General features: G+C 39.9%; 2 protein-coding genes across 2 annotated transcripts; one reads left to right on the plus strand and one right to left on the minus strand.

The window, feature by feature from the left end:
• The first annotated feature begins 350 nt into the window (after positions 1–350).
• On the plus strand, positions 351–15194 carry LOC146607976 (protein EFR3 homolog B-like). The gene is made up of 22 exons (XM_085348499.1): positions 351–636; positions 4262–4338; positions 4506–4633; positions 4944–5094; positions 5607–5728; positions 6090–6239; positions 6581–6676; positions 7098–7176; positions 7915–8050; positions 8128–8280; positions 8394–8505; positions 8626–8677; positions 10286–10458; positions 11008–11083; positions 11275–11436; positions 11591–11722; positions 11845–11912; positions 12633–12766; positions 14279–14370; positions 14445–14493; positions 14762–14868; positions 15060–15194. Exons 1-22 carry the CDS (start codon positions 351–353, stop codon positions 15192–15194), a joined length of 2670 nt encoding a protein of 889 aa, XP_085204625.1.
• Positions 15195–16760: 1566 nt separating this feature from the next.
• Positions 16761–21422, minus strand: LOC146607977 (pro-opiomelanocortin-like). The gene is made up of 3 exons (XM_085348523.1): positions 21409–21422; positions 17372–17492; positions 16761–17270 (listed from the first exon to the last, which is right to left on the minus strand). Exons 1-3 carry the CDS (start codon positions 21420–21422, stop codon positions 16761–16763), a joined length of 645 nt encoding a protein of 214 aa, XP_085204649.1.
• Between the last annotated feature and the right edge of the window lie 586 nt (positions 21423–22008).

Genomic DNA, 22008 nt, shown 5'->3' on the forward strand with positions numbered 1-22008 from the left:
GTTATAATATAATACATATATAGGTAATGCTGTAAATACTAGTTAGTACATCTTTAATTTCTTTTCTTTGTGTTTTTTACTTAATTACCAAACCAAACGTTTGTGGGGAATAAATGGAAAATAATTGGGGTCAAGATTTTCAGGGACGCAAACTTTGATTGGTTCCCTCATGTTGGGCTCTGCTGAGGAAGTTGGTGTATCAGAGCTGCAGATCTGAAGGGGTTAAATTCAGAAGAATTTTAAGAGGCAGGCTTTTCATTTCAATCCGTGTTCTTATTTCCCTTCTCCACCTCTCCCCATCCACAGGTCTCCTCTCCTCTTCCTCAGGACCTCTTCTTTTTTCTCCAGAGATGCCAGGGACTCTTCCCAGGTTCCCCAGCTTGCCACGGGGGGTCACCATGCCAGCACTGCTGAACTCTTTGCCCCGAGGCATCAACCCTCCCACTTTACCCAGAGGAATCACCATGCCCAGTATGCCCACTCTGCCCAGTTTACCCAGTATGCCCCGTGGCGTGACCATACCCAGCTTGCCCAGGGGGATGTCGCTGCCGAGGGCTGCCATGCCGGCCGTAACTGAGGCTCCAAGGCGGCTGCTGCAGGACTGCTGCTCTGTGCTGGACCACCAGACACCCGGAGGTAACGGATACAGCGAATACACTGGCTGCTTCACATTACGACTCCAACAATGTTTGTGAGGAAGACGTCTTTGAATCAAACAGATAAAGGATGTGTGTACTTTTAAATTCTTAAAACAGAAGCCAAAGCAGAAGTACCTTTAATTTTCTTATTAATATTCCCCATGACCTTGGTAAACACTTTCCTGATGTGTTTATACACTCAGTCCTTAGTTTTGGGTCTAACTAAATAAAAAAAATGAAGTCCACTGTGTAAACTTTGATCTCAATAGAATCAGGAAAGAGGAATAACTGGCTAAAAACTTAAGACTTATGCAGGAGACTTAACTGGGATAAATAGATGCAGCCAAGCCTAACAAGAATAACATATAATATTAGGTTTAGTGCAAGTTATTGTTGATAAACAGAGCTTTTAAATTACATCCCACTGTGGACCAACAGTCTGTTGATAGCATTACTTTCATGGTCCAAAGTTCTGGAAATTAGATCATATAATATACAAGATCAGCCCAACTCCTGCTCCGACTCGACTTCGACATTTTGAATGAGCATCTAACACTTAATTATCTTTTCATATTTTTACTGAATATATGTGGATTTTTTTTTATCACACTAGATCTCAACACAACCCAATAAAACTACCATCAGACCGATTGTCTTTTTCAAAAGAGAAAAACATCAAATACTTTCTGTTCTAATACTGTCTTTTTCCCCCACATGGGCTCACTTATTAAGTCTAAAACATGTAAGCAACATTATATTAAACAGCCAGAAAGTGAGCGATAATATAAGAGAAGAAGACAAATGAATGTCAGTTTCAGTTTTGTTCCCTTTCTGCAGTGAAAACAGAGCAGATGAATGTTTTCAGTTCTGCAGGTTTCTGATATTTATTTTTTTCATTTTCGGTTGGAATGATGAATAAATCCAGAGCAGATTACAGAGCGCTGAGCTGCTGCACATGGCCCGGATCTCTCTCTCTCACTCACACACACACACACACACACACACACACACACACACACACACACACACACACACACACACACACAGAAAAGTCTTTCAGGGTTAAGAGCCTGTGGGAGTATAAATACTACACTGTTAAATCTGTCTTATTTCATTTTAACAAACTCGTTAACAAACAGCATCTTTTTGTTTTATTTTAAATCTTTAATCTGGAGTTAAACAGCTAACATGCAAAAGCGTTTTCAACATTGTCCTCTGACACTTAATCTGACCATCGAGATACGAGCTTTATAACTGACGGTGAATGAAAGGAGGCGGGGCCACATCAGTGTGTATGTGTGTGGAGGATTAACCACAAGTGTGTGTGTGTGTGTGTGTGTGGTGTATGTGACAGTGTAGATGTGAGCTGAACGAGTCATCCTTATGTACGGTAAGAACAATTCTTTTTATTTATTAAGCCTTATCTCAAAATAAATAGAAATAGATTTAAAGATCAAACAGAGGCATAAATGAAGCTTCACTTAGTCCTGAAAAGATGTGCGACAGTTCACCTCTGCATCAGCTTCTCTCCTCAAATCTACCTGTTAGTCATGATGTCAATGTATTTTAAAGGGACAACTTACTGGATGTGTTTTTTTCTAGTTTAACAGTTTCAAACAAATGTTATGAAGGCAATAATAATAACATTAATAATAATAAAATTAATTACAGCTGCAAGCAGTGATAATTGGGCGTATCAAGGCACGCTGGGATTAAAGTGTTTCCTGTAGGCATGCGGATTTCTGATTGGCTGTTGCAGAAACGTAATGTTTATTACAAAAACTGTGTGACATTAAAGGAAAGCCCGCTAGTTGTTCATTGTGTTGCTGTGAATAATGTTAACATAGTGTCACAGCAGTACCTGATAGAGTCACAGCCTTTAATGTATTGATTGATGTTTTTGGACACGCCCCTCACAAACTGAGACCCCAATTTGAGCAAATTTTTGAAAAATTACTTTTTAAAATAGTATTCGATGTCATTAAAACAGTTCTGTTTAGAAAAAGTGTTAACATACACTAGCTACCACTTCTTTTAAAGGTTTCTTGATTGCCATGGTGATGGCTCTCAGAAGAGTGTCTTTAACATGTTGGAAGTATGACCAAATTTCATACATGTACCTGAAACACGGCAGCAGGGCCCCTGTGTTGTATAATAAAATAGAGACATTTTCACAAATCACAAAGTGCAAAATTCTGAGCATGTTAAGCCAGTAGACTCCTTTTCTTCAATGCAGATAGAGTTTTTTCTTATTTTAAGTTGAATGAATGAACTACTGATTTGAGTCATTAAAATTTGGTTCATTTTAATTGTGTGTGTGTTTCTTTTATTTAATTATCCCTAATACGTCAACTGTTTGTCAATTTATCAGTCAGGTTTTGCTGGCTGTAGTGTTTAATTTACTGAAGCCTAAAATATATTTGTGTTTATAATATCAAATAGTTCAAGAAAAGAGTCTTTGTTACTTTACTTAATTATGTGAGGATCCGTAATCATCTCTCAATGATCTGACAATGACCATTATTCTTATTATTCTTATTAACAAAACAAATAAAAACCAAACATACCACTCTCATGGGATTTATCATATCATATATTGTAACTAATAATTCATCTGAACAACAAAATAAACAGTAAAAAAAATACAATTTAAAACCAACTCATGAAAAAGCTCTCAGAAAAGTATGATCTGCTGGTTCTGCAGGGTCTGAAGGTCCAAGCATGCCACCTATCCTGGTTTTTGAGACAGAACAGCATGCTCGCAGTGACAGTGCGGATTCTTTAAGCTCTGCTAACTAAAAAACACAAACAATATAAACACATTACATAACAAACCACTGCAGGATTAAGATGTGTTCTCACTGCTGCATTGTGTGTGTGTGTGTGGTGTGTGCGTGCACTCGTAGGCCTGTTGTTGTGAGAACCACATCTTTTTGCAGAGTCTTCACTTTAGGACAGTGTGGTTTACAGATTCAGGTTTGAATCAGGTTTATGTTCAGTGTGTCATTCAGGGGCCTCGTAAAGTCAGGAAGACGAGCGTTTGTGTGTTGTGCTGGCAGCTGACCAGTGGCAGATCTCTTGTCTCCTTTAATCCCCCAAAAGCCGTGACGCCGAACATGGAGAGAGATGAAAATCAAAGAAAATCTATAAACGTCCAGTACAATCCATAAACTCGACTGCCCACTTTAGGCTGTTACAAACATTTTTTAAAAACTCACTACTGAAAACAGGTTTTTATTATAATTCAACCTGCTTTATAACATTTTAAAGAGTTTTTGTGTCTTTCTGTATTTAGTATATTATATATTTACAAACTAATGAAATTACAAAAATTACTCCACAGTTTTCTAGCTCCAACAGAGGCTGAATGTTATTATTATTAACTATCAAAAACAATGGAAAAGAAAAAATTCTCAATTTCAGAATTCCTAAAAAAAGTCCATTCCTTAATAACTCCTAAAAATTGTGACTATTTTAAATCAGAGATCAACATTTTAATTTATTAAAATTATTAGAGGACATTTTAAATATGGAAATGTTTCTCTGAAGCCTGCTGTGTTTCAGACTTTGTTTCAAATACATTGTAACTGAAGGGGGAAATTGAAACGTGTCTCTGTGTTCAGGGCTGTGTGGTTGCTGCTGGGCCCTTCGGCCACGCTACAAGCGGCTGGTCGACAACATTTTCCCAGAAGACCCTGAGGTAAACACCTGTACATCTACACCGCACAGTCTTTACATTTATTTTAGTGCTTCAGTATCAAATGTAATCAAAATCCAAAAATGTCATCTTTATTTCACATATTCATGAAGTTTCAATAAGCTACACAGTAACAACATCTCTGTGTGTATTTGTGTGTGTGCGATCAGGAAGGGCTGGTGAAAGCCAACATGGAGAAGTTGACCTTCTTCGCTCTGTCTGCTCCGGAGAAGCTCGACCGCATTGCTGCGTACCTGTCAGAGCGTCTGACCAGAGAGCTGAACCGCCACCGCTACGGGTCAGTACACACAAACACACTAAAGCCCACACAGATGGCCTTAAAATCATTATGCTAACTGGCAGCTTAAATGAATAAAATTCTACTTAAAAATCATTGAAAAAAGACATTCAGAAGTCAGGATCTAGAGTATCCCTGTAAAGCAATCAGCAGTTCAGGTCTTTTAAGTATTTAAGATCTTTTAAGTATTACAAGCTTCACACTTCTCTGAAATCAGCCCACCATCTCTAGAGGAGTGACTGATCTCAGGGGTTTAAAATATGACACACATGTTTAACAGCAATGGGATTTTTTTTCCCGCCCCTCTCAGGTATGTGTGCATAGCGATGGAGGCGATGGAGCAGCTGTTGCTTGCATGTCACTGTCAGAGCATCAACCTGCTGGTGGAGAGTTTTCTCAGCACACTGCGTCTACTGCTGGAGGCTGACAAACCACACCTCCACATACTCGCCACCAACTCTGTATGTAACACCCTGCAACAGTGGACAGCATTTAAAAGCTTTGAGATCTTGGTAAAGTGTTCATGGGTTTGCAGTAAAGGAAACATTTACTAATCACAAGCTGCAGTAGTGATGTTAATTTGTTAATGGTTATTTGTTCATTTGACCATTCACCAGTCTTTTAACATTCATTAAGTTTCATGTATTATGAGGAACTGCAAGCATTTCATCTAATGAAGGAATGTAAAATCTCTTAATGAATTTTACAAAGTAGAAGTTGTATCACAGTAGGAATGTTTCTCGGAACTGTCAATTAAAAGGTTAATTAATTATCCATAAGTTTAATTAATTTATTTGTTTTTTAAGTAGATCTAAGTTCAAATTAAAGGGCAAACTATAAGTAAAATTTACATTTGAAATTTCTTTTAATACTCAAAATTGAGCAGTTTTACTTCTGCTTCTAAATTTGTCATGTGTAGTTGCTTTTCAGTGTGTTTTGATGGATTAAGAGGCTCATTTTGTGTGTTGCGTAGTTTGTAAAGTTTGCAAACATCGAGGAGGACACACCGTCATATCACCGGAGCTACGATTTCTTCGTGTCTCGCTTCAGTGAGATGTGTCACTCTGATCACGAAGACCTTGACACCAGAAACAAGTCAGTTCTGAGGTTTAACTTTGACTTGATACGAACTCACAGACACTATTTAAGAAGGGTATACAATTGTGAGTGCCAGAACACAAATAATCAACAATTTTAGTAATCAACCATTTGATTAGATATGTAAGCATCCTCAGGTTATGCCTTTTCATATGTTAAATTTTTTTTTATATCAGCAAATTATTGAATAGTATTGATGATTCATGCACGTTTCTCTCTGTATAAGAGGAATATTGTGGAATAATCCAAAATTATGAACATAAAACAAACATCAAAACAAAACTCAGCTCCAGAGTCTGGAGATGAACGTGTACTTAGTGTGTTTGTGGGTAAACTTATGAAGTTTGTGTGTGTTTAGGATCCGTGTGTCGGGGATCCGCGGGCTGCAGGGCGTGGTGAGGAAGACGGTAGATGATGAGTTGCAGGTGAACATCTGGGAGCCGCGTCACATGGAGCAGATTGTCCCTGCCCTGCTGGTCAATCTGCAGCAACACTCACAAAACGACAGGTATAGACATGTATTAATGTTAACACTCTCGTACACCTACACGTTTTACTGCTAGATAAATAAAGTGACATCTGTGTTTAGGATTATATTTAAAAGCACTGCCGTTGGTTCCCACATTCAGCTGGTGACATTCTGTTCTAAACATCAGCTAATTTTGAGATTTTGTAAAATTGATAAGAAATTTAATACGTTTGCTATGCTGTTTATGGTGCTGTTAAATCATGTGGTCAAATAAAACAAAGCCAAAAGTCACTGAAAGTACATTTAAACAGTTAAATTACTCAGAATATTGTATGAGATTTGGTTAGTGGCTTGTTTTCAGCATTTCCCTCTTTGTTCAGCGGATCTCCAGCAGAGCAGACAGAGGTTTGTTTCAGGGAGCTGCTGTGCCGAGCTGCTTATGGACACATTAACAACGCTATCAAACCAGTACTCATGTAAGATATACACTATATTTATAGCACAATAGTAGTATTACTCCTTACGAAAGCAGAGTGCTTTATATTAAGTACACAGAAACAGATTAACAAAGATTTAATAATTTCTTTGAAGTATGGAGTCAAAACATCAAACACTCAATCAAAATAGATAGAAAGAAAGTATCTAACTTCCTTCGACTCTATCTGCTGATATTTACACATATTCATATATAATACTGTTGGACTCTTTGAAGTTCAAAATGATGCTTATTTATCTTGCACATACCTTCATGCTCAACCTCTGTTTATTGTTTATTCTGAGTAGCTGTACTAATAGAGGTCAAAATCAGTAGTAGCAGCAGTATTTATTTAGTTTCTAGTATATATGATATGCTATAATAATAAATCATTACATACAGATTGCTGGACTGTCTTTCAGGCACCTGGACAGTCACAGTCTTTGGCAGGGACGAGGGTTTGCTGTTCAGTGTTTTCAGATCATCATGTACTCTATTCAGGTTTGTTATTACACTGATAATCCTGTATATACTGCACTATAGTAATAGTTGTCATTTCATACAGCAAGTTAAATTAATACATTTAAATTACCTCAGCTTGAAAGTAACATATATTTAAATGCCCTTCAAAGGAACTTAAAGGAAATACTCTTTGACTGTAAATTTAAATATGTATCTGTAGAAAGAATGAACTTACTTATTTTAACTGTGTGTACTTAATTTGAGTACTTTAGGACGTGCTTTAGCTTAAACATAATTACTTTATTCAGTTTAGTTTTGTAAATGTATGATAACATAATTTTAAATAAAATTTAACTGCTGTTATATTTATGTAACAATAATGTCAACTTAATTATGTTAATTTCTTTCTTAATTATTAGAAAGTATTGTAGTATTTAATATTATAGTTTAAGTATTGAAAAATAAGAATAACAAGTTTAACCTAAGATTAACTTAACAAAATGCATTTGTTTAAGCATTTAAGCACACTTACTTAATCTTAATCTTACTGTAGAGTAACTGAAAGTTAATTTAAATGTATTTTCAACATAGTTGAACTAATAATTATTATTTTAAGTACAAAATGTGGGAAATAAATAATAATAAACACTGCTAATGGTACATTCCTTTTACTCATCCTACATTTACCTCTAAAGCACTTAACTGTCCCCAGCTGTACTGGCTATATTACGTGTCACTCCACCTGTTATTCTGTAACTGAATTGAACTCTTGGTCAGTCCCAGCACTCCCATCTGGTCATCCAGCAGCTGTTGGGTCACCTGGATGCCAACAGCAGGAGTCCAGCTTCAGTCAGAGCTGGGATTGTGGAGGTCCTGTCTGAAGCAGCCGTTATAGAAGCGACTGGATCTGTCGGTGAGCCTCCAGCTCACACACACATCTGTTTATATATACACAGAAATGCTTAATGTTACTTATACTGTACTCTGCAGGTCCCACAGTGTTGGAGGTGTTCAACACGTTACTGCGACAGCTCAGGCAGAGCGTGGACTACCAGCTGACTGGTTACTATGACAATGGTGGTAAACATAAAACCAGCTCGATTGAAGAGAAAAAACTGCAGGACGCCGTCATTAAAACTATTGGTGTGTTCATGGTGGTATTTTAGCACTTTTTTGCATTAAAGGTGACAAACTTTTCTTTGTACTTTTCATTTTATTTACTTCATTTGAGCTGATGTTACCTCATGACATTTCAGGATCCTTTGCCAACACACTGCCTATTTACCAGAGGTCAGAGGTCATGCTGTTCATCATGGGGAAGATTCCTGTTCCTGGTATCTACCCAGCCTTGGGTTCACCCAACTCCGGGTACCATTCACATTAACTTTCTGTGCTCTCTATTGCTTGTAGTTAACACTGTACTCACCTAGTATTTGACAAAATACTTGTAAAACACCTTAATTTTGTGAAATAATATTCTTGACTCAGGTTTGAAGGCAGCAGGATGATACAGGTGATGCTGCTGAAGTCTCTCCTACAGGTGAGGTCTCTTTAAAACCCTCCAGCTCTGCTCTTACCTTTTGAAAGCACACAGTTAAAATGATAAAGGAAAACCTGGAGAGTCGGTGAAGTGCAAATTTACAGTGGATTTTGAGATAATCAAAATGAAATGGTGTTTTGTTTATTGGTTTATCAGATAAACAGCAGTTGATTCTACACTCGCTGATTAAAGTCGTATGACTGAATAAAGCTGAATAACGTATGTCTCCAACAGTTGATTCTGTTCATCTGGACGTAGTGTTTTGTGGGAGAAACGTTTCGTCACTCATCCAAGTGACTTCTTCAGTCTCAGCTGACTGCAGGTTTCTCTAATCTTATAAACAGTACATTTGCATAATGACTGAAACCAGCCCACTGAAGGAACAATGGGCTGGAAGGTCAGTTCCTTAATCTTAACTATGCAAATTCTCATGACCATTGATCAATTGACCACTGACCAAAACCCACTGATCAATGGCCATGAGTACCATTCACAGAGAGTTGGGGAATGGCTACAATCACAGCATTGTAAGATGGTGACAGATGTACCCTTAGGCCCCCTCCTCGATTCAGAGATGGTCTTTCCCTTTTCACGTAAATGGCCTCCTTGACTCCGCACTCAAACCAGCGTTCCTCCCTGTCCAGGATGTGTACATCCTCATCATTGAAAGAGTGTCCACTGGCCTGTAGGTGTGAACAGACTGCAGAGTCCTGGCCTGACAAGGTAGCTCTTCTGTGTTGTGCCATCCGCTTCGCCAGAGGTTGTTTGGTTTCCCTGATGTATAAATCCTGGCAATCCTCCTGGCACTTAACAGCGTGCACTATGTTACTCTGTTTGTGTCAGGGACTCGATCCTTGGGATGGACCAATTTTTAGCACAGCGTGTTTTGGGGTTTAAAAGCCACAGACACCCGGTGTTTAGAAAAAATGCGTCTCAGCTGTTCTGATACTCCTGACACTTATGGGATCACTACATGTTTTCGCTTAGGCAGCGGTTGTCCTTCTCTCCTAGATCGGCTGGAGCTTTCTTTTGGCGCCTTCCCAGCTTTGACAAAAGTCCAGATGGGATAACCACATTTACTCAGGGCCTTCTTGATGTGCTGTTCTTCTGCCTCCCTGGACACTGTGTCTGTGGGGATGGTGAGATTTGATTTTCACCCAGGTGTCATCCACATATCTGAACCAATGGCTTGGTGGTGTTCCAGGGTAGGATCGCAAAGCCCTCTTTTCCACTTCTTCCATGTACAAATTGGCCATGATAGGTGAAACTGGGGAGCCCATGGCACACCCATGTTTCTGCCTGTGGAACTGACCCTTGTATGTGAAGTAGGTGGAATGAAGACACAGTTCCAAAAGCAAACACACTTGGTCGATGCTGAGAGTGGTCCTCCCACAAAACGCTACGTCCAGATGAACAGAATCAACTTTTGGAGATTTACTTACCTGGATGATTGAGCATGCATCAAGATGAATAACGTATGGTTCAAATAAATCAGAATTTACAGCACTTGAGGCTCATCTTTGTAATCTTTGAAGCTGTATTCATGCAAGCTTAAATAACATTTTCCTGTCAGTCTGACATGCTCGCTGTCCCTCCTCTGTGCCTCAGGTGTCAGAGCATTACGAAAGTAGCAACCTGCTGACGGCGCTGCCCTCGTCTTTCCTGGAGCCTCTGCTGTCCTTCACGCTGATGGAGGATCCGGAGATCCGCCTGCTTGTTCTGTCCATCCTCACCTCGCTCATTGACAGACGCCACAACGCCTCCCGGCTCACCACAGCCAGGTCACACTTCCACAGAGACAACACCACTACTACCAGAGACTAATGACCCATGTGGAGAATAATGAGTTGTAAAGAGCTCCACCCTGTGGCAGGGGGATGTCACTGCAGACCTGCTGATTGTCTTTAGCTTGTGATGAACATAATGTAAATACTTCCACTTTTCTCTCATTAAAAGATGATCTGCATTAATCATTTTAAAGGAGGATCACATAGCATTGTTGGTCATTCTAAAAAGGTTGGAGGCGTTTCAGATTATTTAAACAAAGATACTGCTTTACACACATTTTTACAACAGGCTTGAAAGAATCTGTGAATCTGCCTTATAAGACTGTTGTTCAGTCTCTACCTTAAATTCAAAATTAAAGTCATGGCCAGATGCATTTTATTTAAAGTGCTCCTATGGTTCCCTCATCCATAGAGCCCGCATGGCTGTTCATTTTGATCCTACCATTGTGGATTTATTATAGCAGAAAACTGAAAAATAGCATTTGTCTAAAGGCGTTAACTGACCTGTTGAGGATCGATAAGTTATTGGTTATGTGTCTACAGTGTGGCATTTGATGTCTCATCCTTGGAAATGAAAGAGGACAGATGCTCTCGACAGGACAACCTGTTCATGAGGAAGGTAAGCTCACATCATCAGAGACACCACGAATGATGTCACTAGTTCGGAGGTTCGAGGTTGGAAGAATTTATTTCAGAGATTTACACCAAGATTTGATCAGATGGCTTTTAAAGGCAGGGATAAAACGGGTGGTCTTAAGTGTACATCATGATATTTGCACATTTCAGCATGATGTGTTTGTGTTCATGCAGCATGCTCAGCGTCTCTACAGACACGTCTACCTGGCCTCTAGGGAGGAGAACAGTGGACGCAGCCACTACCAAGCCCTCTTCACCCTATTGGCTGTTCTAAGTGTGGAACTGGCCAATGAGGAGGTTGTGGTGGATCTAATTCGACTGATCCTGGCTCTGCAGGTAGGCAGAACCTCTGTGATATGATTTAAAGGCCCGTGTAGGGGCAAAGCTTAGTTTATTAATGTTGCAGTGTGTGGTGTTTACAATAAACAATAAATAAAATAGCACATTGCTTCTTCCTCTCCCTTTAACTTTCCTGTGATTGGCTGCACAGGAGATGACTCTTTCCAATCAGGAGTGTTTGTCAGTGTTTAATCGCTGTGGGATCCACGCCCTCTGCGCCGCCTTCCTCAACCTGCTGTCACAACTTGGCCCGCCTCCAACACTCCACCAGCACATCACTCAGGTGAAGTCGGTGTAAGTGTGTGTGTGTGTGTGTGTGTGTGTGTGTGTGTGAGAGAGAACATGAGAAACAAAGGTGTTTGTTAGCACAACATCACAGACTGTGTGTTTGTTTTGGATCTTCAGGTGATAGAAAGTCGACAGAAGGATGCTCCTCACCTGCTGCCCGAAGTCATGTTTTGTGACAAACCCAGGTAGAGCGAGAGGCGCACTAATTGATTGTATTAAAACATTATAAAATTTAAAACTTTAGTTAGAAATAAGAGTAGAAATTCAACCAGACACCCACATATTTACATAATCGAAAAGCAGAATAAATATTGCCAGGTTAGCCCCATTTTAAAGTTAAAAAACAAATAAAATATAGTATTTTATGTTATTGAGTTATGTAATTACACTTTACTAAAGTGTTGAAACTCTAGTAGAAAAAGCATAAAAACATCAACTATTAAACAGTACCATGCTGACCTTATATTGTTCTCAATATTCTTAATAATATACTTGTTATGGTTGATTCTGGTAACTCGCAGTATAGACAAAATCAATCCAATCAATCATGCAACTAGTCAGCTCACGACTGTGGCAACTGTTCCTCCTACATATTCTCTGATCCGCTGCAAGCCGTGGGGTTGCCAAGTGCTGAGGCAAACAGTATGTAAACGTCACTCTGCTCACTCAGTAACTGCAGGGCTCCTAGCATTAGCATCACCACAAAAGTGTACACCAAGGGCTTCATAGCACAGGTTTCTGTTGTCAAGCGGCTCCTGTAGGTGTAGTGTGCAGGTGGCCCAGTTCTTCTGTCCAATGTACATTTATACAGATTCAATTGTTTAGCTTGGTTGTACCTCAGCTTTGTTTGTCTAGCACCAGGATTTTTAAAGTCTTGGTGTTATAACTTTGTGTGTGTGTATCAGACTCCCAGAAGGTGAGCTGAAGGTGGATGAAGCTTTGCTGTTCATCCAATCAAAGATCTGCGAGGCCCTGGCAGGAAGCAGCTACAGCGCACACTGTGAACGCTTCAACACACCGTACACACCTCAGTTAACAGGTACTCAAACTAGGGTGACCAACCATCCTCTTTTCCCCAGACATGTGAACTTTTCACGTTCTGTTCGGGGCATCCGGGGGGATTTTCAAGATGGATGAAAATGTCTGGGTTTTCCTATAGGCCTATAGAGGACCCATATGTGCAACGTCATCCTTGAACTGCTGTGTTGTAAGTGGTTGTTCCGTGCTCACAGACGGGACAGAGTGCAGAGCGGCGTGTTGAAAAGATGCCAAAAGATGCCAAAGTGCAAGTGCATCTTTTCAGACAAACTGCAAAAGAAATTTCCCTCGTATCATAAATGGGAGGCGTAGTGCACTGTGTGCAGAGCTGGCACTTACGTTTGTGTGTCTAACAAAGGTGACGGAGATCTTGTTGCTTACATGGACACAGAAAAACATAAAAAGGCTGTGCGAGGCGAAAATTCATCTAGTAAGTTGATGGAGTTCTTTGTTACACCTGGGAAAAATGAGGATGCTGTTGTATCTGCAGCAGAAGGTGCACTGGCATTTCATACTATGAAGCATCACAATAGTTACAGATCCATGGATTGCACTAGTGTGTTGCTTAAAAAAAAAAAAAAAGCATTTCCAGACTTTAACACAGCTAAAAAGTTCAGCAGTGCCCGCCAGCTATTGTCAATGGTGTGATAGTGCTGGATTCAGTGGAAGTCACTCTTGAAGCTCTTTCTCAGACTTAAGTAACCAAGGAACAGAGAAAATATTCCCAATCATACTTCGACTGGAAGAATGGTGGCGTGCAAACAAAATTAATTGAAGTTAGAAACGTCAAATGAGACAGCAGAAACCACTGCACAATACCTTACTGGTACCTCACTGGTAATTTTTCTTATACAGATGAGGCATTATTTCTGTAACATTATTTAATTCCAGAGGTTTTTAAGTTATTTTCTTTTGCGCTTGTTGACTTGTAAAAGCCTATAAAACATTTTTGATTTCAACATTTATTAACAGAGAAGGCATCTTTTAAATATGTTAAAAAATACTTTAAACAAACAGTATTATTAAAATTCTTCATGACTGGGCCAAGTGTCCTCTTTTTTGGAAATCAAAATATGGTCACCCTAACTCAAACACACCCTTAATATTAAATCAATTTATCAAAGACCCAAAGCTTCACACGGGGTTTTTATTTATGTCATTTTATGTAATTTAGACTTTGTGTTTGGTAGTAACTAGTATATACCATACTCAGTGTAATAATATATAAAAGTAAGTAGAAAGTAAAAGCAAGTAGGTAAAGTTTAAGTAGAACTGTCTTGAAAAATAGTAGTTACGCAGTACTTAACAATGATTGTTCAAGATCCCAGTATGGACTGTAAATAAGAACAAACGATCGAAAGCTTTGTTGAGAAGCTGATGGTAATGTTTCTCAAAAACTGCAGGTAAATATTTAATAGCAGTGGGTTTGAGGGTCCACTTTAGCAGCAGTATGAGTGCACTGATAGAGGCACCAGTCTCATAGCATTCAGACTGAATTACTGTTTTATTGTAGAAGAGGATCGTCTGTCTAAGAGGAAGAGCATTGGAGACGCCATCTCTCTGCAGGTGGACATGGACCTTCCGTTCTGTCCTGATACACCACAGGTACCCATCTGCTGAATGTACCTGTCCTTTTGTCCATCGCTTTTTTTTGTGTCTGATCATATCTCTGTGTGCAGAAACCTCAGACTGAGCACATCACCTTTGAGACGCTGAAGAACGCCATCGGTAGGCCATCGATTTCAAATCAATAGTTTCACATGATTTACTTGTGAACATCTAGGAAATATTCTTCAAATTGTCCCCTTCAGCGTATAGTGACAATGACTTATTTGTATAATTTTATTTTCATTAAAATTAGAATTTTAACAATAAAAAAACCCCCATTTAATTTAAGCCACGTAAGTGAAACTGTTAACAGTGAAATTCAAAGTGAAGCACTGGGTTAGCGTCAACAAAGAAGATCTGTCTTTGATCTGGTTTTTCTTTCTGTCAGAGGACAGAGGCGTGGTCGAGGAAGAGGAGAGGAGGAAGCGGATGGAGGTGGTGGAGAGGTTTCAGACAGCTCCCTTTGAGGAAATTGCTGCCCAGTGTGGAGCCAGGGTGAGCAGCTTATTGTACTCTAACAAAGCAGCTGAAAGCACCACACCCACGCCATCGATGTGATTCTCAGCCAATAAGAGCTCACTTTAGTTTAGTAAAGTTGTTAAAAAAATTTTCATCTAGATGAAATGATCTGTCTTGATGTGATTAAAAACTGTTTTTTAAAATAATGCCTTTATTTGTCTCTCCAGACATCGTTGCTTCAGTCCAAACTCAATCAGGTCTTTGAACTCATCATACGTCCTCCTCCTTCTCCCTCTGGACATTCGGCACCTCGATCGACTCCGGTCTATGAGATGAAGTTTCCTGACCTCTGTGTCTATTAAAGACATTCAGCAGCAACCTCGTGATGATGTTGAAGCACTTTGTTTGGTAAAGAAACGAATCAGTGGCTGTGAGGGAAAGAGTTTTACATTTTAGTGATTTAGTGTGGCTGTTTCCTTTATAGCTGTCAGATTTGATCTTTTTGTATTAGAAATGGACTGACTCAGTGTTTGACTTCATATTTCCCAGTCTGCCCTTCTGTTTGATCCTCCAGTCATGAGGTGCATCTGTACACAAGTATTGTTAATGGTTAAATGATGCTGCACTAAATAAATAGTACATGTTAATTTTATCGTCTCATCTTATTCACACACAGCAGACCTCTCGCTGTGACAAGCAACAGTTTGTTTTCATTTTCATTTGTGCAGCCCTGCCTTATTTTGAAGGTTCACACACAATTGATTTGTTTTTTTCTGTGAACCAAGGCTTCTACTGTAGCAGTATTGAGTCATAGACTTGTTTATGTAGTTATAAATGTTATACTTTACCTAAAAATGTACGTACAGGTTGTTCTGAGGACAATAGCTGTTGTTTTTTTTTTTAGATTAGTTCAGTGATTCGTATTTCTTCCATGACGCTACATGCTCTTTTTTTTAGCACTTACCTTTTCTTTACTTTTTTCTGGCCCAATACTTTATATTGGTCATTACGTATTAGTTTAGGAGTTTTGTTTAATGTGGATTTTTTCTTAGCAACCTTTTGTCTTTTTATGATTTCACTTTCTTTCTTACCTAGTCTTCTTCTTCTTCTTCTCCTTCTTCTTCTTCTCCTTCTTCTCCTTCTTCTTCTTCTTCTTCTTCTTCTTCTTCTTATTAGCCCTTTAGAGCTTAAACCATGTAGTAATTGACAGAAAATGCAGTTACCATAGGGCGAGCTGGGGTATACCCTGTACAGGTTGCCAGTGTCTCACAGGTCTAAAGCTGCTACATATTTGCTCTGGCATTTTTATTTTTTACAATATATTGCTTAAAAATGTTTAATTGATTTTGTTATTTTGGGGGAAAAAAATCCCACTGATCATAAAGGGTTAGTGCCACCATTGTAAGTTCCTGCTTATTTTATGAGCTCACTTTATTCTGCTTGATGGACACTCCTCCTTTTCAAGACTGACATGTAAAGACTTTTCACGTAGAGCATTTTCACCTATTTCAGCAACTGACTTCTATTAAGATTTATCGCTGTTGTTACTCCTTCTTTGAGGAACTCAAAGTGAAGTTTGTTATTGTGGATGTGGATCACAGGTAGCAGGTGTCTGGTGTAGATGTGCATGTGTTCTGGATTCGTGCATTTGTGTAGAGAAAAGATGTATCTTGTTTTGCTTGCAAATAACTTTTTATAACTCATTTAATAATTAAAGTTATTTACATATATCAATACATATCAAAACATCTTTCTCAGACTCTTCCCCTCTCCATCACTCAATCAGGATCATGTAACAGATGGCAGTTTCAGAGCTTTTTTATTGGTCACTCTGTTAATGGGAACTCTTTGGTGTCTAATTGCCTTGGAAAACGTTTCCTCCTCCTGTCACTCCTCTCTCCACTGCCTCATCCTCTTCTCGTCTGGTCTCACTTCTGCTGCTGTCCTTCTTTGTTGATGACGTTCTTGAAGAGCGTCAGCAGTGGCCTCTGGCTGTGCTCGTCCCAGCTCTTCATGAAGCCACCGTAGCGTTTGCTGGTTGGCGGGCCGCTCCAGCGGAAGTGCTTCATCTTATACGAGCCGTCTTTCTTCTCCTGCACCCCGTTCAGGAGCTGCTGCTCCTCCTCCGCCTCCTCGACCATCTCCTGAGCCTTCTCTCCTTCCTCTGCCAGCAGCTGATTGGTAAGCTCTCGTCTCCTCATCTCTTCGGGGAAAACTTCAGCAGACTCCTCCGCCACGCCGTTGGAGGTGTACACTTTGACGGGGCGGCGTTTTCGGCCAACGGGCTTCCCCCAGCGGAAGTGCTCCATTGAGTAGGAGCGCTTGGCCTGAGAAGAAAGTGAGGAGGCGTCTGATGGGACAGCGGGCTGGAGGTGGGCGTTGCCGGGGATGACAGGGGTCTCGGCGGTGAGGTCAGAGTGACAGAGCTGGATGCACTCCTGCAGGAGAGAAAGAGAAGAAAACGTGAGCTTCTGGGTAAAAAAAAAGAAGAACCTCCCATTAAATCAGGTCTGAGTGAACAGTGTGTTTGTGCGTTTACCATCATGTTGCTCTCAGAGCTGAGCTCCTGGCAGCTCGGATGCTCCCAGCACTGGCTGACTACTTCTCTGGCCCCGCCCACTACCACTAATGCCACCAAAAGCCACATAGGACACATCCTCCTGTTGACCAATCAGAGAAAAGCACAGACAGAATGTTAAAAAAACCCTCATGTATACATTTTTTTGTTTCATTTTTGATTTGACATATTTTTATTTAATTTATGTTACATTAACACTACATATATAACCATAATGTGACTTACAGAGTAGGTATACAAAACAGATATCACTGTGAAATTGATCAAATAAATAAATACATCCCATGTACATAAAAAAAAATCATAATAAAGGGCATGAAAGTACCTGTAATCTCTTTAGCAAAATACATTATATTGGGTTAAACAACACATTACCATTGACTTTATATAAACTTATGCAAAGTTACATTAAGTTTATATTTTGTTGATGCCAAATCCTTGTTGTCAGTTCTGAGATGAAGCAAATGTCTTTTTCTCACAATTTATCTTAAAATATATTACTCAGTATTTGTTTTAATTTATTTTTTTTTAGATCCAAGTCTAATAGAATTGAGTCAATCATTAGAAATTCATCATCTGTGAAGAACTAAAAAGTAAAAGTTAAAAAATGTAACAATAAGTGATTTTCAAGCATTTTAAGCACTTATTAATTTTAATATCATTATAAAAAGTTATTAAAGAAAATGATGATTCTCACCACACTTTTCTGCACCTCTTCGTCCTCTTATTGCTGGTGTTTTCCCGTCACTCGGCCGCTGGATGGAGGTTTTTAGCTGTTGCTCTCTCCTCTTCTGTCGCTTTGACCAGCCGACTGATTTTTATATCCTGCCAGCCAAGGACACGTGCATGCAGATAACGTCATCACCAGCATTTGCTCCTGCTCGCAAACATGGACTGTTTCTAGAAAACGGACAATTCCATGTTTTCCCGCCTCCTCCTTCCTCCACATCAACCTCTCCTGCCCCTCAAATATTCACATTTTATATGGAGAAACTGTTTTAACTTCATAACCTCAGCTCTTCATTCTTTTTCAGGTTTAAATCTTCCTTTTGTGAGCATTTATAAAAAGATTTCCAGCAAAGTTCAGTTTTATATTCACAAACTTCAACAGCCTGTATTTTTTAATGGCAGGGTTTTATGATTTCTGGTTGTTTATTATTTTTTATATATCTTAAGATTCAAGATTCTTGAATTTTTCTTGAGAAAATTGGATAAAATATAGACAAATTCACCCTTAAATTGAGCTTAAACTTTGCAAAAACAAAACAAATCACACATTAAATCTAATAAAGACTTTGGGGGAAGAGGAAGACCAACCGCGTAAATATTGGCTTAGCACCTCACTGCCACTGTCGTGTGCTAAATGTCAGATGGCAGGTTTGGCAGATTAACATTGAGGTGCCATGTCATCATTGGAGGGAAGACGGGAGTCAAACCTGCAGGTCAGGGTGTACAGTTTCAAACTCGGGCAGCTGCTGCAGCATCACCCCTTTATCTGAGCCCTCAGCGGCACTAATGATGATTCTACAGAAGGTTTTCACCGACAGCTGGGGAACAGACGTGAGCATTAAAGCCTCTACCTAAGGCCTCAGGAAGTTTCATTTCAATGTCTAGAACTTGGAGTGGTTTTTAAGCTCAGCATAGACTATACATAAAGACTACATATAAAGAACAAAAACAAACTTCTGAAGATCTTCTTTTAAAGAAGAAGCCTGGACAGGCCTCCCTTTTAGACTCTATTTCAAATTCAAATTCAAATTTTATTTGTCACACACACACAACCATACACAGTATGACATGGGGGTGAAATGCTTGTAGCTGTACAATGCCCGACCATTAAATGACAGGAGAAAAGTTTTACAATATTTACAATTTACAGGTTACTACAAAATTTACAAATTAACTTAGGAATTTACAGTAAAGAATGTGCAAATAGCAGAAGAGATTATAAAGATAAGGATTATAAATTATAGGAATTATAGGATTATAGGAAATGTGTGGTGGTGCGTGTGGTGACGAGTGTGAGAGTCCAGTCTTATAGTGACGTGTTTGGGAGAGTCCAGTCCTACACCTGGTTCAGGGCCCGAATAGCCTGGGGGAAGAAGCTCCTCCTCATTCTCTCTGTTTTGGCCTTAAGGGAGCGGAAGCGCTTCCCAGACCTCAACAGTGAGAAGAGTCCATTGTTGGGATGGGAGAGGTCCATCATAATCTTCCTGGCTTTGGACTTGCACCACTTGGTGTAGATGGACAGCAGGTCAGGGAGCTCTGATTGAATGATGCGTTCTGCCGAGCGCACCACCCTTTGCAGATCTCGTCTGTCCTGCTTGGTGCTGTTCCCAAACCAGGTGCAGATGTTTGCCGTCAGGACGCTCTCGATGGTGCAGGAGTAGAAGTTCTTGAGCACCTTCAGTGGCAGATGGAAGTCTCTAAGTCTTCTGAGGAAGAAGAGACGCTGACGGGCTTTCTTAACCAGGGTGTTGATGTGACAGGACCATGACAGGTCCTGAGTGATGTGGACACCCAGGTATCGGAAACTGTCCACTCTCTCCACTGGCGTGCCACTGATGATGAGGGGTTTGTAATTCCTCGCCTGCTTTGTAGTGAAGTCCACGATCAGCTCCTTAGTCTTGCTGATGTTTAGGAGGAGGTTATTCTCCTGGCACCAGGTCTCCAGGTTCCTAATCTCCTCCAGGTAGGCCGTCTCGATGTTGTCAGAGATCAGGCCCACAACAGCAGTGTCGTCAGCAAACTTGACAATGGAGGTGGTGTCGGATGTGGTTACACAGTCATAAGTGTACAGTGAGTACAGCAGGGGGCTTAAAACACTGCCCTGAGGCACTCCAGTGCTGAGTGAGATGGAGGGGGAGACTTGTTTTCCCACCCTCACTGATTGGGGTCTGTCTGTGAGGAAGTTGATTTCACCTTTTTATTTCATTTTTTTGTTTTCTCCGCATCTGTTTAGAAGTTTTCTGAAAAGATGTACATGTAGTAGCCTTGAAGAAAGTAGAAATGTCATGTAGAAGTCGCCTTTCTTCGTGTCATTAAGAGATCTGCACTGATGGTCTAGTTTTCCTCAAGAACCAGCAAAAGCCTCTTTTTGGGGTTAAGGCTCTGCCCATCTAAAGGCTAATTTTAACTTCATCCAATGTCTTATAAGGGCTGTTCTTCTACTTGCACCTGCTCTTTGATGCTATCTTTCCCCTGAACAGTTTTATTCAAGGCCTTTTAGGGTTATGTGTAGACTGGGGATGTTTTACTTTTTGGAGGCCTTTTGGAGCCTCTATAAGAGGTTTCTGTTAGATAAAAGCCCTGATGTAAAGTTATATATATCCACTTAATACTTTTCTACAAAGCTGTAACTTCAAAGGAAGCATCTTCTAAACAAACCTAAGCTTTGAATTTTGAAACTTGGTTTATAACCAATGCTCAGTTGGTACTAAAGAAAATAAAAACAAAATAATTCGAAGGAAGAAAATACCCCCATGCATCACACCACCAGCAGCCTGAACTGTTGATAGATGGCGGGATTGATCTATGCTTTCATGTTCACACCAAATTCTGACTCTACCATCTGAATGTCACAGCACAACTCGACACTCATCAGACCAGACAACATTTTTCCAATTTTTTGTTGTCCAGCTGTTATGATCTTGTGCCTACTGGGACCTCAGCTGACACCTGGTGTAGTCTACCTGCTTCAAAGTTTGACATGCATTCAGAGATGCTCTTCTGCACAATTACAAGTAACGAGTGGTTATTTGAGTTACTGTTGTCTTGCTATAAATTGGGAGCAGTCTGGCCATTCTCCTCTGACCTCTGACATCAACAAGCCATTTTCACCCACAGAACTGGATATTTTCTCTTTATTGTTCTCTGTAAACCTGAGAGATGGTTGTGTGGGAAAATCCAAGTTTCTAAAATATTCAGATCAACAACCATGCCACATTCAAAATCGCTTAAATCACCTTTATTCTACATTCTGATTTGAGCTTCAGCACGTTTTCTTGACCATGTCTACGTGCCTAAACAAATTCAGTTGCTGAAATGTGATTGGCTGATTAGATATTTGCATTAATGAGAAGTTGAACAGATACACCTAATTAAGTCAGAATCAGAATCAGAATACTTTATTGATCCCTGGGGGAAATTATTTTTTGTTACAGTGCTCCATTTTAAACCAACATTAAGACAAGACAGACAATACACTAACTAAGAATAGTACAATATATACATATATATACATACATACATACATAAGTCACTTATAAATAAATATTTGGAAAAGAAACATGTGTAGTTGTAGCAGCAAACAGTGTGTTAAGTGGATGCGTTGTACAGGGAGATGGCCACAGGCAGGAATGATTTCCTGTGTCGTTCAGTGGTGCTTTTCGGTAATCTCAGTCTCTCACTGAACGAGCTCCTGTGACTGACCAACATGTCATGGAGTGGGTGGGAGGTGTTATCCAACATTGTCTTTATCTTGGACAGCATCCGCCTCTCCGACACCACCTTGAGGGAGTCCAGCTCCATCCCCACAACATTGCTGGCCTTACGGATCAGTTTATTAAGTCTGTTGGCATCTGCGACCCTCAGCCTGC

The sequence above is a fragment of the Diplotaxodon limnothrissa genome, linkage group LG23 (assembly GCF_057381915.1).
Source record: "Diplotaxodon limnothrissa isolate DT_005_m linkage group LG23, D_limnothrissa_male_GT1.1, whole genome shotgun sequence".
NCBI lineage: Eukaryota > Metazoa > Chordata > Actinopteri > Cichliformes > Cichlidae > Diplotaxodon > Diplotaxodon limnothrissa.